We start from the raw sequence: 20,937 nt of genomic DNA, 5'->3' as shown, positions 1-20,937 counted from the left end.
TGGATATAGATCCAATGTGGTCTTTTTCCCTCCTAATGGAGATTACCCAGCTGCTGAGGAGCTTACATTGACGCTGCAAGTCTTGTGATTGGAGGAGAGTATCCTGCTGATGAGGAACCTGCAATAACGCTGCGAGTCCTACTAAGAGAGAAGGTCTACATTACCAGTTATATCCATATCGACAGAGATTCCTGCTCATCAGTGTGGTTCACTTAACAACCGAAATGCTCATCTAACCTTGCCTAATGTGAGTGTATTACTTCTTACCCTGACGGTTGCATACAATATTACACTATTGTGTTTTTTCTTCTTTTTTCTTTTTTTACATATATTTCCTAATTTGATGAGTTTGTGCGCAATCGGAACTTCACTCCCCAAACAACACAAGTGGCTCTGAACGAACCCATTTGCGGTCCGGTGCGGCACCCATCAAGGAAATCTAAACATATTTGGACTACAAAGTATCCTTCTAGTTCACAGTTTTTGCGCTTGTTTCCCCCTTTTTAGGTCATCAATATGACATTAAGGGGCCTATGCAGAGAGCAGCGCTAGAATAAATTGGAGAGTTTAATGAAAAATAGCTTTAATGGAGAGTTTTATTCTCCATATGCAGAAATGGGCGAAATCCGTTATTTTTAGCATTACTGCATGTGGAGAATTGTAAATGAGGAGATGCGCGCAGCTGAAAGGGAGAAAAAAAAATCGCGCATTTTTTTTTTCCCCTATAGCCGGCGAGCTCCTGCTTCTTGCCAACTTTAGTTGGCGGAGAAAATTGACGAAAATCGCGCCAAAAACAGCCGCTAGATGGCGAGCGCGCCTTTCTGAATTTGGATATTTTTCAGACTGGCGAGATGTAGTTTCTCGCCAGCCGCGCGGCGAGATTTTCAAATAGAAAAAAAAATGGCGCTTTTTTCCTAACTCGCCATTTCCAGCTGTTTTTTGCGCGATTTTCGCCGGAAAATGGCGAGATTGTAAATAGCGCTGCTCTCTGCATGAGGCCCATAGTCCTTCTTCAATTGTAGTACCACATTCGTAGTTTATTTAATAAACTGCGGATGTGGGAAACAATATGTAGGACGAATCACGAGGACTCTGAAAACTTGGATCATGGAGCATATGCGTCTAATTGCTAAGAAAAATTTAACCCATCCGATAGCGCACCATTTCACCAATTGTAGTTCGGGGGACATTAACAACTTTTCCTATATGGGAATTGAACACATTCCTATTCCCATAAGAGGGGGTAATAGAGTAAATATCCTTGATAAACGTGAACTTTATTGGATATTTACTCTATGAACTAGGATCCCTGAAGGTTTAAACTCAGATTGGGAGCTCAGTCCATTCTTACAATAACGAATATAAAATAATGAACCATAGATGTTGAAATTAAAAACCATATTGAATTTAAAATTATACTCGGATTATAAATAATTTAATTTACTTTATTTTATTATTATCTAAAATTCAATAAACGCCTATCCATAAGAATTTGACATCTTGAGCCATAATGGGTCTTCTTTTTATTTGTCCCTTCTGACCTTACTTTATGTTTACCATGTATATGCTACTTTTGCCTTTGTCCATATGACATTGGATATATTATTATTATTATTTGTCTATATGGGTTTTGACAATGATTTGGTATTTTGAATTAATTTATAGGGTTCACAAGTAGTGTAGAGTTCTTTACATTGTATTTTTTACATTGTAATTTTGTCATTCATTTGTTTTGGGTCTCCCCTCTCCTCAGACATACAGAAATTTGTAAAAAATCTTTATTGTTTTTATTATTTTAGTTTGTTATAAGTAGGAGGAATCTTGTTATATAATATGATGCAATTAATTTGTCTCACATTTTGTGGTATTTTCTTTTCCTTCTTCATTTTTTAATCATGATTTTTTTACATATAGTTATTAAAGTTATTTTTGTTAACACTTTTGGAGATATTTTTCATCTTAAAATGCATTTTGTCTAGATCGTTTGTTGATAAAGTTTTTGTTGCTTTGACTTGCTGACGTCACCACTCCCCTTCCAATCCACACACTCCAATGTGTAGAATTTGGAGAAGAGCTTGTTGTGCTATATCAGTTACTGTGCTGCTACAACACGCAGCACAATAAAGTTTTTATTGTTATGATGACGTCACACGTTTTGCGCCATTTTTGTAAACCCGGAAGTGAAGGAGATTGATGTCGCCGGCGCTCATTGTAGGTATAAATGCATTCTAGTTGTTATATCTTGTATTCACCTTGTTAAAGAGCTAACGCTTGAAATGCGTAGGTGTGGGCATTTTTGCCTGTGTATCCTGCTGCTTTTTTCCATGTTGCTAATAAATTAGTCTTTTTTTCACTTTGGGAACGCTCTCCTCTTTTTGATAATTTCTACTTGCTGGAAAGTAGTGCTGTCTTTTTTGCTTTTGCTATTATTCCAATCCCAGCGGGACTGAGGGTTTTCGTTCTCCATCCACTCTCATTGGAGCCACAGGGATATCTCAAGTGAAAGTGGAAGAATGGGCTTTGGCTGTGGTAAGCCCGAGCTTCCCACAAACAGGGGAGGTATGTAACAGGGACTTATCCCTGTTTAAATAAAGCAGCCTCAGAGCTATGAGAATCCAGCAGAGAAATAGTTAATTGCAGCCACTCAATTAGCTGGTCTCCACCTAGGCTAAGGAGAGCTCTGTAAAAAGCCTCATGTGTGACACAGGAGATAGATTCCTTAGTTCATATTTGGGCTGACAGGAGAGCAGAGAAGCCTGCACACAGACACTGTCTTGAGTGCAAAGGCTGTGCAGAGATCGAGACACCCATAGACCTAAATTTTCTGGACACAGAAGACCCAGGAACCTGCCAGAGTCTGACATGGAGGGCCATCTGCTTAAGGTACTTCCTGAGACTTTGGGGTGATAGGCTGGTAATGGGAATATCCCTCCAGTTGTGCAGATGGGGTCTGGGGAAGTAAGTTAGCCCTTACCAAGGGATAGGGGTTTATTATTTTGTTGTTTTTTTAATGTTTTGTCTGGATAAAGGAACAGGCTCAATAAAGCCAAGATATCATTTCACCCAAATCGGCCTCCATTATATGTACCTCTCCACACATCTCTTACAGTATGATTTGCACTTTTTAGTGAAAGTAACTTAGAATGAGTTCCCCTAAATAGTTCATTCTGCAAGCAAGAGCATGGGTATAGTTTATTTGCTACCAGTTGAAGGATATTCCAATAAGGCAGCAGTTCATGTTTGTGTAAAAGAAAATATATAGAATGCTACGTATCCAATGTGGAAAACCAAAAGCGTAGACACAGTACATAGCACTGACAAGGTAAAATGTTTAAATGCCTGTTGTGGGAATTTAGTCAAAAAGATAACCGTAGGTTGTTGTAACCATGAATCTCTGCACAGTGCATTTCACATCCATGTGGACACAGAATTAAGAATAGTTTGAGGTTTACCTGCTACAATTGGTAAAATACATGCTTAAAGTTGGTTCTTTTCAGAGCATTGTGATTTTTGTCCTGGCATAAAAATGAAACTCTACTAGTAATGCGGTATCTATATTCCTTATGCAATTGCTTATACAGTATGTGCATTCTTTCATTTGAATTTGTATATACAGTAAGGTCTGGAAATAATTAGACACTGATACAAGTTTTGTAATTTCGGCTGTGTACCAAAATAAATTCACGTTAGTGTTAAATAATGAAAATGGGCTTAAAGTGCAGTCTTTCAGCTTTAATTTGAGGGTATTCACATCCAAATTGGAGGAAGGGTTTAGGAATTACATCTCTTTAATATGTAGCCCCCTCTTTTTCAAGGGACCAAAAGTAATTGGACAATTGACTCAAAAGCTGTTTCATGGACAGGTGTGGGCTATTCCTTCGTTATTTCATCATCAATTAAGCAGGTAAGAGGTCTGAAGTTGATTCCAGGTGTGGCATTTGCATTTGGAAGCTGTTGCTGTGAACCCACAACATGCAGTTAAAGGAGCTCTCAATGCAAGTGAAACAGGGCATCCTTAGGCTGCAAAAAAAAAAGAAAATCCATCAGAGAGATAACAGACCCATTAGGAGTGGTCAAATCAACAATTTGGTACATTCGGAGAAATAAAATAAAGCACTGGTGAGCTCTGCAACACAAAAGGCCTGGACGTCCACGAAAGACAACAGTGGTGGATGATCGTAGGATCCTTTCCATGGTAAAGAAAAACCCCTTCACAACATCCAGCCAAGTGAAGAACACTCTCCAGGAGGTAGACATATCATTATCCAAGTCTACCATAAAGAGAAGACTTCACAAGAGCAAATACAGAGGGTTCACCACAAGGTGCAAACCATTCATAAGCCTCAAGAATAGAAAGGCCAGATTAGACTTTGCCAAACAATATCTAAAAAATCCAGCCCAGTTCTGGAACAGCATTCTTTGGACAGGTGAAACTAAGATCAACCTGTACCAGAATGATGGGGGGGGGAAAGTATGGAGAAGGCTCGGAACGGCTCATGATCCGAAGCATACCACATCATCTGTAAAACATGGTGATGGCAGTGTGATGGCATGGGCATGCATGGCTTATAATGGCACTGGGTCACTAGTGTTTATTGATGATGTGAAGGAAGCAGCCGGATGAATTCTGAAGTGTACAGGGATATATTGTCTGCTCAGATTCAGCCAAATTCAGCAAAGTTGATTGGACGGCGCTTCACTTAGCAGATGGACAATGACTCAAAACATACTGCGAAAGCAACCCAGTAGTTTTTTAAGGCAAAGAAGTGGAATATTCTGCAATGGCCGAGTCAATCACCTGATCTCAACCCAATCGAGCATGCATTACACTTGCTAAAGACAAAACTTAAGGCAGAAAGACCCACGAACAAACAACAACTGAAGACAGCTGCAGTAAAGGCCTGGCAAAGCATCACAAAGGAGGAAACCCAGCATTTGGTGATGTCCATGCGTTCCAGACTTCAAGCAGTCATTGCCTGCAAAGGATTCTCGACAAAGTATTAAAAATGTACATTTTATTTATGATTGTGTTAATTTGTCCAATTACATTTGAGCCCCTGAAATAAGGGGACTGTGTATGAAAATGGTTGGAATTCCTAAACGTTTCATACGATATTTTTGTTCAACCCCTTTAATTAAAGCTGAAAGTTTGCACTTCTATTGCATCTCGGTTGTTTCATTTCAAATCCATTGTGGTGGCGTACACCGCCAAAATGATGAAAATTGTGTCAGTGTCCAATTATGTCTGGACCTAACTGTATTCATAAAATATATAATTATTTGTGTATAGAATGCAAAAAAAATGTCTTTAGCTCCTGTTTATATTAGTGTATTTTAGTGCTCTATGTACATGAACTTAAATCACCTTCCTTTTTTTGGGAAGTGTGTTACATTTGGATGTCAGACCATTGTTGATATTGTCCGTTGATGAAGAAACAATATGTGAAGAGCCTTGTCTTAAAGAAAACAAAAATATTTTACATTTTAATGTTTTACTTTTTCTAATTGTTTAGATAGAGAATTATTTACACCAGTAAAGACAAATGCAGATCCTCAGCGAAAGGAGCGCATTTCATTTCGAGACAATCCTGTGCATCTCAGCGGTGGATGGGGACGAGGCAAGAAGAAAGGAAAAACATTTAAATAAAGCTCACACCTCTGAAACTGAAATACATGGGTAGTTCAGCTCTGCTATCTGATTCAATTGTAGGAGCTCTATGGGTATTATTATTACTTAAATAAAAAATTATCAAGATATGTTTTACTTATTATAACGTTTATCATGCTTGTTTGTCAAATAGTACGTGGTAAAACTAGCAACTATTTCTATAAATATGCAAAATATATCGCAATAAATTGTTACTTTGCGATGAGCTATTCCTTCCTTAATTAAATGCATGCATTATAGATACAAAGCAACAGAAGTATACTCCTTTGACACTGTAACAGGGGTTTTTTTTCCCCCTAGAAGTGAACTAATCCATTTATAGCAAACCAGACAGAAAAGTTGAATTTGAATATTAGAAATAAATTTCTCACATCTTGAACTGCTTTTTATGCCAGGAATAAACAAAATCATTTTGTGAATTGGTTTTATTTACAAGAGATATTTTGACATGGAAATAGATTTGGTAAATGCTTTGTCCCCTGGTAATTTAAAGGAGTCAAGCACATTTGTAAAACTAAAACTAAAATAAAAAACCTACTTCTTAAAAAAGGGAAATTATTGTTTATTAAATATGCCAGATAGCTATAAGATAGTAGCATCTGTAACTTTTGCTAAACATTTCTTTTAATGTTTTTTTTTCCTGTACATTTAATTTGTCAAGAAGCCAACTTGTTACAAGTCTCTTATAGCAAGGTGTATTAGAGTTGCAATAACGGAAAAGCACTCTCGTGTAACATGATCTACACCATTTTTAATGCTGAAGGATATGCTTATCAACTCTTCAAATTTAGACCCTGACGTCTAACTCCCATTACTGCAATGTCCAAAGCTCTTGAATATATAAAGTATGCTGCTTTTGATTGGTGATAACGAATAAATAGAAGAATGAACTGGAGTTTCTACTGTTGCAGAAATCGTTGCTCCGTTTTAACACTTCATGATACTGTATAATAAATATGTTAGAATATTCTTTTTTTTTTTTTTTGAACTACACAATTAGTTTTACTACCACAAGCTTCAGTTTTACCATGGTCTTGAAAAAAATCTAAATGTTGGATGATTCTGATTGTTTATATTATTAGAGCAGCAAAACATGAAATATTATGTGTGTTTGTTTGTTTTTTAATAAATCAGTTCTTTAGTACAAGATAATAGTGACTTTTGTTGTTGGTTTTTTTTTTGTTTGTTTTTATTACTCTTACAACTCTTAATGAGTTTGAAAGCATCCTTTGATTTCTTTAGCAGGTTTTTAGTCCACTTTCCCAGGAGTGCAAGATCTTTGCAACACTTTCTAGTTTGTGATAATTTGTTGCCAAAGTTCCCAGCAGTTCTAGATATGAACTATAGATAATGTTACCTTAGTATCGGGATACATTATAGCTATTGAGTTGAACTGATTTAAGGATTGGTTCAAACTGAATGGTGGCCATTATGTTATGCACACAATATGGATTTTTACAGATATATTACAGGAGCACCCAACGATTGCCAATTTAGTATGAATCTAGAATTATACATTGTCACATGTTTTAGATATAACAATAATAAAAAAAAAATTAAAGAAAGGAAAACAGTTTGAAAGTAGTATTGCTGCTTTAAGTATTGCAGGTTGTTTAAATGGCTATTCAAAGACCATTCTTTTTGGGCAACCAATCTTGCGTATATTACTTTTGTTGATTAAGGGATGAAATGGTTATTTTATTCCTACCCATGATTTCCAGTACAACCCCCAGCTTCTGAATGCAGAGTGTTCCATGAACAATCTTATAATACTGCAGTTTAATATGCTATAGTGGTGATAATCGGTGATATGCAGAGCTATTTAATACAGGCTATTCTATCAGTAAAATGTTATCTTTTTAGAGACAATCAATAACTAACATCCGATTATGTAATCTGATGAAAGCATCAATCGCAGATGCCAAATATGATTTTTTTTAACATAACAGAACCAAAAATATTAATATTTGTGCTGCATAACCATATACATGGAAAGTATATAATTATTGTACTTGAATTTAGGTGAACAGTTATTAAAGTAATCCCTCTGCAAATCGTCATTCAATTTTTATTTTTTTTGTAAATGCCATTGCTTTCAATTAGATTTTTACATGAAGAAACACAAGAAAGGAATAGAACGAAAGTGTGTATAAGTAAAAAATATAATTTATGTGTATATACAATGTAATTAAAAAAAACTCCCATACACAATAGCGTGAAGTGGCACAAACGCAGTCATCATCCCACACATGAGGTATCGAGGTTGACAAATGTCTATTGCTGATGATGGGAATCCAGAATGGAAACCGGCAAACACCACATCACTGATAACACCACACCGGTAAGTAGATGGATATCAGCAGCCTCGTGGGGATACCAAATTCAAGACGTCACAGTGTACCTCTGCAACTTTTGCGTCATTACGCTTCATCCAGGGGTTGTTTCTGCTGAAGCTTGCCCGGTGATCGTGGGAGGTTACAGAGCAGCAGGTGGGATCTACACTGACGGAAGATTTGAGAGCCCTGCAATCAGTGTATGTGACCTTGATTTTTATATGAACACAATATTTTTATCTAATAGCATATCTGTACTTGTTTCTTGAATACAGAAGCTTCGATGAAAAAAAATGCCCTCCTGAGTTGACATGGAGATTTAAATTGGTACAGTATGCAACGCTGTCCTTTGCTATCAAATCACAAAACACCACAAACTATATTCATTGCAGAATTTCAGTTTGATAAACTTTCAAAGTGAAATTACAGTAATGTTACTTGAATAAGGCATGCAATGGGTTTTTATCACGTGTTTGTAAACGCCTAAAGATGATTGTTATAGGACACTGTAGGATGGCATTGAATGCTACTTAAATGTTACAGTGACATATTACAATGAATGTATTCTCCGGTTCATAAAAATACATTTACAGTATTTATATCACAGTACTGTACACATTTATTGGTGTGAACCTTTACAAAGCCTATAAAAAGTTCAAGCACAGACGTCTCAACCTTCTTTTGTGCTAACTCACTAGAAACATTAAAGTAGTACAAAATGCTATGGTTTTTTTTTTATTTAATTTATCATTTCTGTAGTGTTAGATAATGCTGTAAACATTTTTTTCAACTCCTAAAGCCCTTTTTAATGTTATTTATGTACTGATTATGCTTTGCTAGAGCAACCATTTAGTAAATCGTATCCACTTCCTCTTTTGAAACAGGCTCTTAAACACCTTTTTTAGCTCTACCCTTTGGAAACAAAGTATCACAAACAGATCTGTTGCTGTGTTTCAAACAGCAGACTGTCTATTACTATGAAAGCTGTAACAATAATGTGTTACACTTAGTGATATAGTGTTACATATCAGCTGCAGCACAAAGTTAAAAGGTAGCCATTTTGTTAGGCACATCATCAGGATTTTTACAGATTTATAACAGGAACACCAAACGATTGCCAGCTTGGGTATGAATGTAGAATAATAGATGATCACATACTCTGCATATTAAAATAAGAAAAAACAAAGGGTGGGGGAAAGTGGTATTGCTTCTTTAATACCATTATTGCCTGAGGGTCCTGCCTTCTCCATGTCCACGGAGCCTCCAGCACTAGCAATCACCTGACCACTCTCCTGAGCAATTGGTGCTGATTGAGAATGCCGCCTAGAAAACTAGCAAAACAGCATGACTTCCCCTAGGGTGCCACTCTACATTGGGTATGCTGTTCGTCTTAAGGACACTGAAGAAGTTAAAAGGGAAGTTCCTTAAAACAGCGATATCCCCACAAATTGTTTTTTTTTTTTTTTTTTTTAAGACCTTATATGAACCAGTGTGTTCCCAGAAGCTGAACTGGTGCACTCAAAGCTCTGGGGACCCCATGACTGCCGAGATAGTTCAGTTTTGCCAGTATTTGCAAAGAAAAGCAAAGATTGCTGTGAGGTCGCCCAATTAAAAGCTGCAATGTAATCTCACAAAAATGGCATGGTTTTCTATTGGCCAGCACGGTGAGGCTGACTTCAGTGACTAATGCTTCGCCCGCACAAATATTTGTGTTAATGGAATTTCTGAATTAAATATCTCAGAAACCAGAGGATTTCCCTTGTTTGGAGTGTCATGGTCCAGGGGGACCAGTTGTTTCTAATAAGGTAAGAAACATTTTATAAAAATAATTTAACTTTGCAGACTTTTTTCCCTCCCCCTATTGGAGTGTGTTTCTGTATTTCTGCCACACCCGATGAAGGACCCGGAGAGGTTTGAATGCTTGTAACATAGCAACTACTTGTTTGTCCAATAAAAGGTATCATAACACCTACTGCCTCTCCCTCCTTTGTTACTACATGGATGAAAGAACCAACACGACTACCCAACCTTGTTTACTTGTCGGTCTACAGATATTAGACATTAGTATTGTACCAATAGCAGATTTATTGTTTTAGTGATCAATTTATACGGCAGCAAAGTGTAATCATCTTGATGTTCTAGGAACAATAGTGACAATCTGTGTGCTCAAAAATAGCACCAGTATATGTTTTAAAGTAATTCCTAAATGTTCAATATGTTAAAATGCAAATATTTCAATATGGATGTTTCAATGTAGTCAAAGAATGTGGAACAATCAGTGATTACCCGGGCCTAAATCCTGGGCCAATCAAAAGAGAAAATACTATTTTCACATACATGATAGCCTATTTAATTTGTTTTTCACATTTTAGATTGCAATCTCTTCTGGGTAAGGGCTTCATTTTACCTTGTTTCCATTCATGTCAGTAGCACTCGCTCTTGTAGTGACTTTGAATTATCTTGTTCACATAATGGTGTATTTTTTGTACAGATTTTAATACAATTTGAGCACTACATATAGATATCAAGAAAAAAATGGAGATACTGGAATCTTGTTGAAGAGAAATGTAACTGCAGTCAAAGGAAGAAAAATAAGCTTAAATTACAGAGAAAAAAGGCAAGAATCAAAAACTGGAAGAGCAGAACAGCACAGACATAAGGAAAGAATATGTGAAAATAGGATGCATATACTGTAGCATGACAGCTCATACTGTATGATAAAATGATACATTTCTGTTATTGATCTGAAAGAGAAGAACTGTGATCTAAGCCATTTGATGTATAGCATGTGGTCGTTACAACATTTGAGGTTGCGTGTCATGTTGACTCTATTAAATACATACATCCCATCCATTATTTACCATTCTTAGCCTCTTCCCCAACTGTACAAAAGTTGTCTTTGGGCAGATTATGCCAGTGTATTTAATTTAGAACAAAAGTGAGGGGAAAAAATTATGGCAGGTGACTTTTTAAAATAAATCTAATTACTGTATATGTGTGACAATTAATGCCACCAAAACTCCTAATATTGCTTCATATAAGTTATGTTGATGCAAGCAGTGCAAAATTGGAACAATGTATTTTCATTTTCTAGTCCATTAGATACAGGTAAATTATTCCCAACCACTAGTTCACAGATCAGCATGAGTCCTCAGGCTGTTCTGAGCAGGCCTTAGTAAGAGACTGCATTGATCTAATTATTTAGCAGAATTCTATGCTTCAAGTTGTAGTTCTAATCCTGATACATTATACTATTGAAGATACTATTGAAGATGAAAAGCACAAGCTGTGTGTGTGTGTGTGTGTGTGTGTGTGTGTGTGTGTGTGTGTCTGTATATATATATATATATATATATATATATATAAACATTTCAAGTATATTAATGTGAATTATTTACGATTTTAGAATCATCACAGATCTGATATGAAAATCATCACTTGCAATTGTTACATACGCCCATAACATTTATTATCTTTTACTGTGGATGCAATGTCTTGTACAAATGTATAACCTTCTCACTTAATGTAACTAGGTATTTGTAACCATGAATTTGTCATCATAACTCTGTGCCCACAACATACTTGAAAACGAGAGGTAACTCTCAATGTATTACTTCCTGGTAAAATTTTATAAATGAATACCATGAACACCATGTTTTGTAAAAAGCCACTTTTTGTTCAATTTGTGATTACGGCCATGTGTGAAGCATGACATCTCAAATGTTGTACAGTGCCAATTTTTTTAAAATAAATTCTGTGTGTGAGAATTATACATATAAACGCCTTATATTGTCTCACATAACCATTGTTAATAGTGTGTGTTGATGACTACAGGGCAAAACCATTAAAAAAAACTATTGGATGCTGATTGGACTAAAAAAAATATTACAATGGTGCATACGTCTAGCAGTGTGGCCACACAATAAGTCAATGAAAATTATAATAAAGACTGAGGTAGCACTCTAATATCAGACTTGCGGTGTACAGATTCCTTATATGGAATAGACGAATACTCGTATCCTTTGTTAGTGGAGATTACCTGATGTAAGACCCATTAGCTGATCTGCCTCTCGAGGGAAAAAGGCACTATGTCTGCTTTCCTGTGAAAACGGAATTGAGTGAGCTCTCTGTTGACTCTGTGAAAAAGGAGAACTGTATTGCGGATGTTCAATCTGCCCCATCTGACGAGACAAGCGGTGCACCTGGTGAAGTCAAACGCAATATCCTACACAGCACTTGCAGGACAGAGCAGATACAGGACTGAGTCAGACGCTTCAAGAGGACGACAAAGATTAAATTTACCACTACTGCACAACACTCATATTCTATGGTTGTTTGTGACTGTTATACCTTAAGTTTTTAATATTTACATATTTTTTACATTATATAATACACTATGGTGGTTGCGCTTTTTTGTTTTATTTTTTTATGAAAGACCCATGGAGGCCTGAAATGTTGTAATTGATTCCATGCTCCACTAATAAAGGGCACAAAAGCTTTGGCATAACCCTGAGTGTCTTCGTCTATTCCTCGTAAGGAATCTTAACGTTGGAGAGTGCTACCTCTTTTTTTATTTATTATTATTTTCAATGCCCACCATGCAAACTTGGAGATGTGTGAATGTCTTGTACTTTTTTGGAAAAGTTTTACATGCAAAAGTTTGCTATTTGTACCTAACCTACGTGAATATGAACATGTATAGGTTCTATAACCAGTTCAGTAAGCATTCCTGTTTGCAATGCTGAGGAGAAAGGTAATGGCTCTTTCACAGGAACTGTAACAACTGCCCTAGTGCCCTTACACATTCAGAGATTTTGAGGGCATGTTGTTCAGCATCCTCCTTACAATGTATAGTGAAGTGGGTAGAATTGGGGACTGGGTAAAAGTAGTCAATGGAAGAAGCTATATTTGCACACTCAAATTAATGCTTGTTCAGAGATCAGGATCCTCCTCAATGTTAATGTGTAAGGTCAGCCAATCAATCAGTCAGTACATATTTATTTATTTATAAAATATTTTACCAGTAAGTAATACATTGAGAGTTACCTCTCATTTTCAAATATGTCCTGGGCATAGAGTTAAGATGACAAATAAATAATACATGGTTACAAATACATGGTTACATAAGTGAACAGGGTATACATTATATACAAGACATTGCATGCACAGTTAGAGATAATATATATTATAGGCATATGTAATATTTACAGACCAGGAAAAAATGTGAGACATCTTAAGTTTTGAAATAACTTAGACTGGTGGTGGCTGTGAGAGTCTCTGGTAGATTGTTTCAGTTTTGGGGTGCACAGTTAGAGGAGGAGCAGGCGGATACTTTGCTGAACCTTGGGACTATTAACAGTCTTTTGGAGTCTGATCTCAGATGATAAGTGCTGCATGTGGTAGGGTTGAGGACCTTGTTCAGGAATACAGGTATCTTGCCCAGAAAGTATTTGAAGGCAAGAAAGGAAAGATGAATTTTGCACCTAGACTCAAGTGATGACCAATCTAGTTCTTTGAGCATTTCGCAGTGATGTGTGTTGTAGTTGCATTGGAGAACAATATGGCATATTAAATTGTAGAGGGTATCCAGTTTGCTTAGGTGGGTTTGGGGTGCCGAGCTGTTTACTATGTCCCCATAGTCGATAATTGGCATTAGCATCTGCTGTGCAATACGTTTCTGACCAGCAGACTTGGGGAGGATTTGTTCCTGTAAAGTACACCTAGTTTGGCATAGGTTTTGGATGTCAGGGTATCAATGTTCATCCAGAATGTTAAATGGGAGTCAAACCATATTCCCAAGTATTTAAACCTAGTAACAGGAGTTAGGGTGGTACTGGCGCTGGTTCTGATCTGGAACTCAGTTATTGGAAGCTTTAAAAATGTAGCCTTGTTCCCAAATATCATTGTTACAGTCTTGTCAGTGTTTATAAACAGTTTGTTTTGGGAAATCCAATTTTCAAGTCTCTAAAAGTCAGATTTAAGTAATTGTTCAAGGTCGGAGAGGCTAGAGCTATGTGCATATAAGATTGTGTCATCTGCATACATGTGTATTGAAGCTCCCTTACAAGCTGTAGGAAGATCATTGATGAACACTGAGTAGAGTAGGGGCTCCAGAACAGAGCCTTGTGGGACACCACAGGTGATATCCAAGGAGTTGGAGTTAGAGCCCGAGGTAGACACATGTTGGGATCTACCTGATAGGTAGGAATGAAACCAGTTTAAAGCATGCTTCCCTATTCCAGAGCACTGGAGTTTGTTAAGCAAGATAACTTGATCAACAGTGTCAAAAGCCTTTGCAAAATCTGGGAATATTGCACCAGTGAGTTGTCCCAGTTCCATTCCACACTGGATCTCACTGCAAACTTTTACCAGGGTTGTTATTGTGGAGTGTTTGGGGCGAAAGCTAGATTGAAATTGGCTAGGGAAATTTGTCTTGGTATAGTAATCACTTAATTGGGAGTGAACACATTTTTCCATGACTTTGGATAGTATTGGGAGAAGAGATATTGGCCTGTAGTTTAAGACAATGTTTTTGTTCCCACTTTTGAAGATTGGGATTACTCTGGCATTTTAATGATATAATGAATCCTCATCTGCCACATGCTGATTACTGAAGCGGGAATGACATTTAATCAAAGAGTGAGCATCGGTTGTGCTCCTGTGTCCTATCCTGCTTCATACAGTGACATTCATCACCTTTTATATTAATTATTATTTTAAATTATTTATATACTGTAATAATTCATATAGACATAGTCACACTAGGGATAATGAATGCTCTGCTCAGCGTGACTGTTTAAACAAGCACTAGCTGTCTTTATACACTTTGCCCTAAGAAGCACTGGAGACTCTAATTCATATCCATAGACACTCCACACTACTCACTACTAGTATCTACCAACAAAAACTCCAGTAGTTTAATGGGATGTCTGTTTTTTTTGTGCCGTGCTTATTTTATTTGCAGTAGAGAATTTCAAACAAGTTTGCTGAAGAGGGCACTTTTCTCAACAGAATGCACAGTGCAAAATTTTAATGTTGATAACTTAATGAATTATGGACTTTCCCTGTTCATGAAAAGTCACAATGTTTATAATCTTAAGATCTTAGTCTCTGATATTAAGACTAAGGAATTGTCATATTGATATGATACTAATCCCTTTCTCTTTAATTATAATATTGACATCCGTAGCTAGTAGTTTGTACATTGCAAATAAAGTTTTTGTTTGCGTCATGATGTCACTATGTTGGACTATAGAAAGGACAGAGACACTTTAATTATCAATAGCCCCTGAGGAAGTTTGCCAGAACGAAACGCGCAGGGCATCTTCTGCGTTCAAAGACCGAGGAATTCGCCAACGACCGAAGAATATCGATCTCTTGCAGCTCCGCTTCACCGCGTACCACGTCTGTGGTGGCCATTTCTGGCAGTGACATCACGAACTGACACTCGGGAGGATGAGGAGCGGACTGTGTGAACCTCAGGACGGCTCCTATGCTTTTTTTAAACCCTAGTCGCCTTTATTATCTGTTTGATAGTGCATCTCCATTTCCTTCATGTTTTAGTAAATGCATATTGCATTACATGCTCTTTTTCTTCATTCCATATGAGGGAAGACCTGGTGTACCTATCAGATTGTTGGAGGATATGTTGCTGTTTGGTTGGAGGGGGTTTTATCCTCTAAATTGCCTAATTGATTTGGATACCATCTGAGTGGGATAATCCTAAACCCTATTTATATTCAACCTTGGTTTCATACAATATTGCACTATATTTCCCTTTCACTGTTTATACGTTTTTATCTGAGGGTATTTGCACTCCGTTACTTGTTCCTGCCTATGTTCGAGACATTTCGAAAGTTGTTTCTTTCGGAGCTGCACTATCCCCAATGGTTGTAATTTTTATGTTTAATCAACCTTGTTTGTGTACGGCTTATTTTGCACTTCAAGTGTGATTTGCGCTTGAGTTTTTTCATGTGTTCACACCTTTATTGATAAAGGCCGAGTTATAAAGCAGTGCTTATAAAGTTTACGATGGGGAACATTTTTAATTCATCCTGAAATATTAAATTCTCTGAAACAGAAAATATAGACTGGACATCATAATGAAACATGTTTCTTAGGATAGCAAAGTAAACATCTGGGTTTTGAAGGTAGATTTTTTTTAGTTGTCAATTTTTACAGGCTTTGGTATTATTTTACTTTGTGCAGAGTTCCATATTAAGGATGGAATAGGGGAATTATTCAGAACGTTACATGTGTTTTACACTAGGGAAAATAAACGAATGTAGTTATTCATTAAGCTGCAATTGTGCATATTGGGCACTATCTCAATTAAATAAATGGGAGTTTCCCTGTGATAGTGCCATTATCGCCACTATCACAGTTTAGTGAATAAACTCCCAAATTGCATTAATGCTATGCCAGCAGTCCTTTTGCATTAGAAACAAAATAATATTGTTTTTTATATTTGTTCTTTATTTCCGCAACATGCATGGCAGGGTTTTGCAAAAAAAAGAGTTCTGTAATATAGTTTTTCTGTTAACTGTAAACACAATTAAGGGAGAGATTTGAAACTATTGCTTCTCTTTACCAATGTATTGTGAATAATTCGGACAAGAGACATATAAATACAGATATTGAATGATTTGTTATGGTTTTGATACTTAAACCAGTGATGTGGAAAGTCTCATACTACAGTATCAATTTTAAAGGGTACCATGGAAAATACTTGTTATAGTAAAATCATGTATCTCTGTACACATTTGAAAGATGATGTTGCAACTGATCTGACAATTAATAATTTGGCCTGTGCTGATGTAAAAAAAAAAAAAATAGTTTCATATTAGTTTCAACCCACAAGTATTTATTGACATAAACATCTTACAGACATCTGTCTTCTGTGGGAAAAAAATGTAAAGCTTATAAAATATTGGAATATTAAGATTTCAATCCTGAAAACTATGGGAAAAAAATAATTCATAAAACCTCATGTCAAACATATTGTGTGAGTATATGGAACGTTTCTCATATAATATTAACCAAGAAAGCAACAATTAGTAAACAAATAATTCACAAAAATATTCCAAATAAATATTGTACATATTTAAATTACCTTTATCTGAATTGCTGAGTTTACTTTTGTTACTCATTAAACTATGGAAAGTAATTTATACATTAACTGTATGTTGTCATTCTAAATTTACAAATATCATTTTTGTTCTGCAGCTTTGATTTTTGTACAATTTTTATGGTGAAAACATGTTGCTGTTTTGATGGTAAAGTTTACTCTTCCAAAGTTTATTCTTATAATTCTTACTTTGCCATAATCAATTCAAAGGAATGAAATATATATATATATATATTTGTACAAGACTTGTGTGTAAATCTGCTCCTGCTCATGGGGTTCCTGGCTTATTAAACACAAAGAGCACACTTTTGAAGACATATAAACAAAAGAAAAGGTATAGATTGAATTACATCAATCAAACAGTCAGCACAAAATCCATTTGTAGAAATTGAGACGAAATGTGTCAAAAGAAAAATACTTATCTTTGCATTTTTCACTGCTAAAATATGTTTGATGTAACCCTTGTGCTAAGAGAATAGAATAATAAATAGAATAGTTGCTGAAAATACAATTACCCTTTTTACAAGACAGAAAGAATAGTAGTAATACAATAAAATAGGAATTTTATTTATTTATTATTCATTTATAAAATTTTACCAGGAAGTAATACATTGAGAGTTGCCTCTCGTTTTCAAGTATGTTGTGGGCACAGAGTTATGATGAAAAATTCATGGTTACAAATACCTAGTTACATTAAGTGAGAAGGTTATACATTATGTACAAGACATTGCATCCACAGTAAAAGATAATAAATGTTATAGGCGTATGTAACAATTGCAAGTGATGATTTTCATATCAGATCTGTGATGATTCTAAAATCGTAAATAATTCACATTAATATACTTGAAATGTTATATATATATATATATATATATATATATATATATATATATACATACACACACACACACACACACACACACACACACACACACACACACACACACACACACACACAATCAAGAGCTAACAATGCTTTAAGAAAAAAACAACATACTGTATGGAAGACCATTATATCAAAATTAATGGGACATAATAGGAGCAATTTTAATATTTATGTGCGATCTGGAAAAAAACATATCACAAACGTGTAATTTGTTTTTTAGTGTACTTTGAAAGTAATGTTTTTTTTAAAATGTAAGTGGAGATAACAAGGAAAGATGTATTGTGACGTATACAAAGCATGTGACATCATTCTCCCCAAAAAGTACTGTATGTAATGCAACTGGTTTATTTTGAATGGATAATTACAATATACACATTTACAATATTGTTATGTTAAGTCAATGCACGATTTAATTACCTTTAAGAGTTTTTAAAGATCTGTATTCAGCGTTCAGATTGTGGCTGCTTCCAATTTTCTCATTCGCTTCTTTCATTCGCAGTCAACCCGAATTGTTCTAGTTGGCGCTAATTGCATCAGAATTCTTAATTTAGGAACCGGTTGATGTAATAGGAGCACAACAAAAAGATAGTCATACATTTCTGGTGGTCTCACTTGTAAAAACAAATGACCTTAGCTAGTATATACCCTACAGGAAACTTTCTAAAAGGTTATCAATAGCTGAACTCTATAATGCAATGACCCATGGAGTTCTATAATCATTCATGGTGATGCTTATATTATTGCTAATGTTGTTTGGATTGATGTTGCTTATTTATGGTGCTAACATATTGTATAGTGCAGTATATATCAGATACATAATATGCGCAAGTACACGATTAAACCTGAATATTTTCACACATGTATGTAATTGATAAGAATTTACAATCTAATAAGAATTATGCCTGATCAGAAACCCAAGGAGAAGGGTAACCCTGAAATTAAGGAGATGCACTTGTCCTTTAAATTGTACATATTTCATGTTTCCCCTTCAACATTGCAGTTCAGATATTAATGAACACATCTGGTATTTTAACTAGGCATATAATGACTGCTGTGTTTGCTTAGATAGACTTTTTATTGCAAATGCCTAGAGACACTGAGAGACTCTTTCCAGAAGTGTGCTATGGTTTGTAGAGATGTAAGTACCATAGGTATCATGCTAATAAAAAATAATGTATTGTTATGGATATCCTGCAGTACTACACATTAAGCGACCATAAAGTACATAGGAAAGGATATATATCATCTAGAGGTGCCAGATTGATACATAAAAAGAACACTGTCTTGAACCATGGATTTTAGAGATCTCTGTATTTGCCAATATCAATATTTGCGTGGAAAGCTTAAAATGTGTTGCTTTTCCAAGAGTTAGACTTTACTGCAAAAATAAGCACTGTGGGTGAAACTATAGATGGATACTGGTTAACCGCTAAATCTCTGTATTCACCTAGTGCTGTCCTGACTGATAGTCTTGGGGAATGGGAGATGAGCTCAAAGACTTTCGACATTCCCATATATCGTTCTAACATTTATTATTTTGAATCAATAATGTCTAATTCTGTTTAGAGATCTTTTCCCCCCCGCTAGAAGACACCATCATAGAAATAAATGGATACATCGAGAATTGCTTCCTTTTGAAATGTGATGAATTGCAAGAATAGGAACACCCCACGACATACAGTAGAACTCGATTCATACCGAATGATCTCGTATTTGTGTACTTTAAATTACTTTAAATGGATTATTTAGAGCTGAAATCTGAATAAATTGACGTTTGGTTAATGCAGGACAATTTAAAATGGTATACAGGATTTAACCATTTCGTGGTTAGATTGCCTTGTCTTCATCCTCTTTCCGCTGGAAATGACTGCAGCAGAGACAATCCAATACAAAGCTGAAGGAATGAATCCAGTGTGAGTTCATAGTAACATCTATTTGAAAGACTTTTCATTGAGGGGGTTAAGGGATGTGTTAGAGTTTATTGAAATAGATAGATTAAAAAGCCCAGGGCACAAAAACAGAACAGAAAATGTGAAAGGTTACAAATCTTCTAAACATGAGCAATTACCCCACAAATATATGGTCTCTGTAAATGCGCACTGTGTGGTTAGCATTACAGAAAACTACTGCAGTGAAGTTTACCTGTTTCCTATTTACCGAACAAATTACCCTTTTAATAAATCTTGCTAGGGAAAAATTGGGTCGTAATATTTTATAAGGTAATTGTGTAGTGTGCATTTTTTACATTTCACTATTTTTACGATTTCTTCTGAACACGTTTTGTCAAAATTTGTATTGTTTGGGCATTTTACAGATTATTCAAAATCTCATTAAATTATTAGAACAGCCTCTTATTTCTGTTTGTTTTGTGCAATTGGAAAGCACAAATTTCCGCTCAGTAAAATATAGCAGGACACCAAGTATTTCGTTAAAATGTAAACCAATGTATTATTCTTGTGCAATAAGTGCAATAAACGGTCTGACTTTTCTGAATGAATATATATAACAATATATATTAATATATTATATTAATGTAATATATATATAATTTTCTGAATGTGTATGTATATGTGTATATATATATATATATATATATATATATATATATATATATATATATATATATATATATATATATATATATATATATATATATATTTATATATATCATAACGCCAGTTTGAATACATATTGGAAGTAATTTAAGGTTCCGCATTAATATAAAAAGTATCATCAAGTTAGGTCGGGTTGGTATGGAAGAATTGGTTTGTTAGTAATCTGGTGTCACACATTATTACCTATTATTACTATCTGCAGTAGGAATATCTCAATAATAATATCTAGTAACAGTCCATCTGAAAAAAGTTGCTAAATGTATATACAGAAATCAACACAAAACATTGAGTGATACAGTTTATTCAAT

General features: G+C 35.4%; 1 protein-coding gene across 1 annotated transcript in view; it reads left to right on the top strand.

Moving 5' to 3' along the window:
* Window positions 1–6,563, top strand: part of LRRIQ1 (leucine rich repeats and IQ motif containing 1) — a 338,249-nt gene extending 331,686 nt beyond the window's left edge. The window contains exon 27 of the mRNA XM_075600485.1: window positions 5,514–6,563. Within this exon, the coding sequence (XP_075456600.1) occupies window positions 5,514–5,647 (134 nt within the window). The 3' untranslated portion in view covers window positions 5,648–6,563. The remainder of the gene's footprint in view (window positions 1–5,513) is intronic.
* The last annotated feature ends 14,374 nt before the right edge of the window (window positions 6,564–20,937 follow it).

This window comes from Ascaphus truei, chromosome 5, assembly GCF_040206685.1.
Source record: "Ascaphus truei isolate aAscTru1 chromosome 5, aAscTru1.hap1, whole genome shotgun sequence".
NCBI classification, from domain to species: Eukaryota; Metazoa; Chordata; class Amphibia; order Anura; family Ascaphidae; genus Ascaphus; species Ascaphus truei.
Note: the sequence above shows the minus strand (reverse complement) of the source record. Positions and strands in the feature narration are given on the sequence as shown.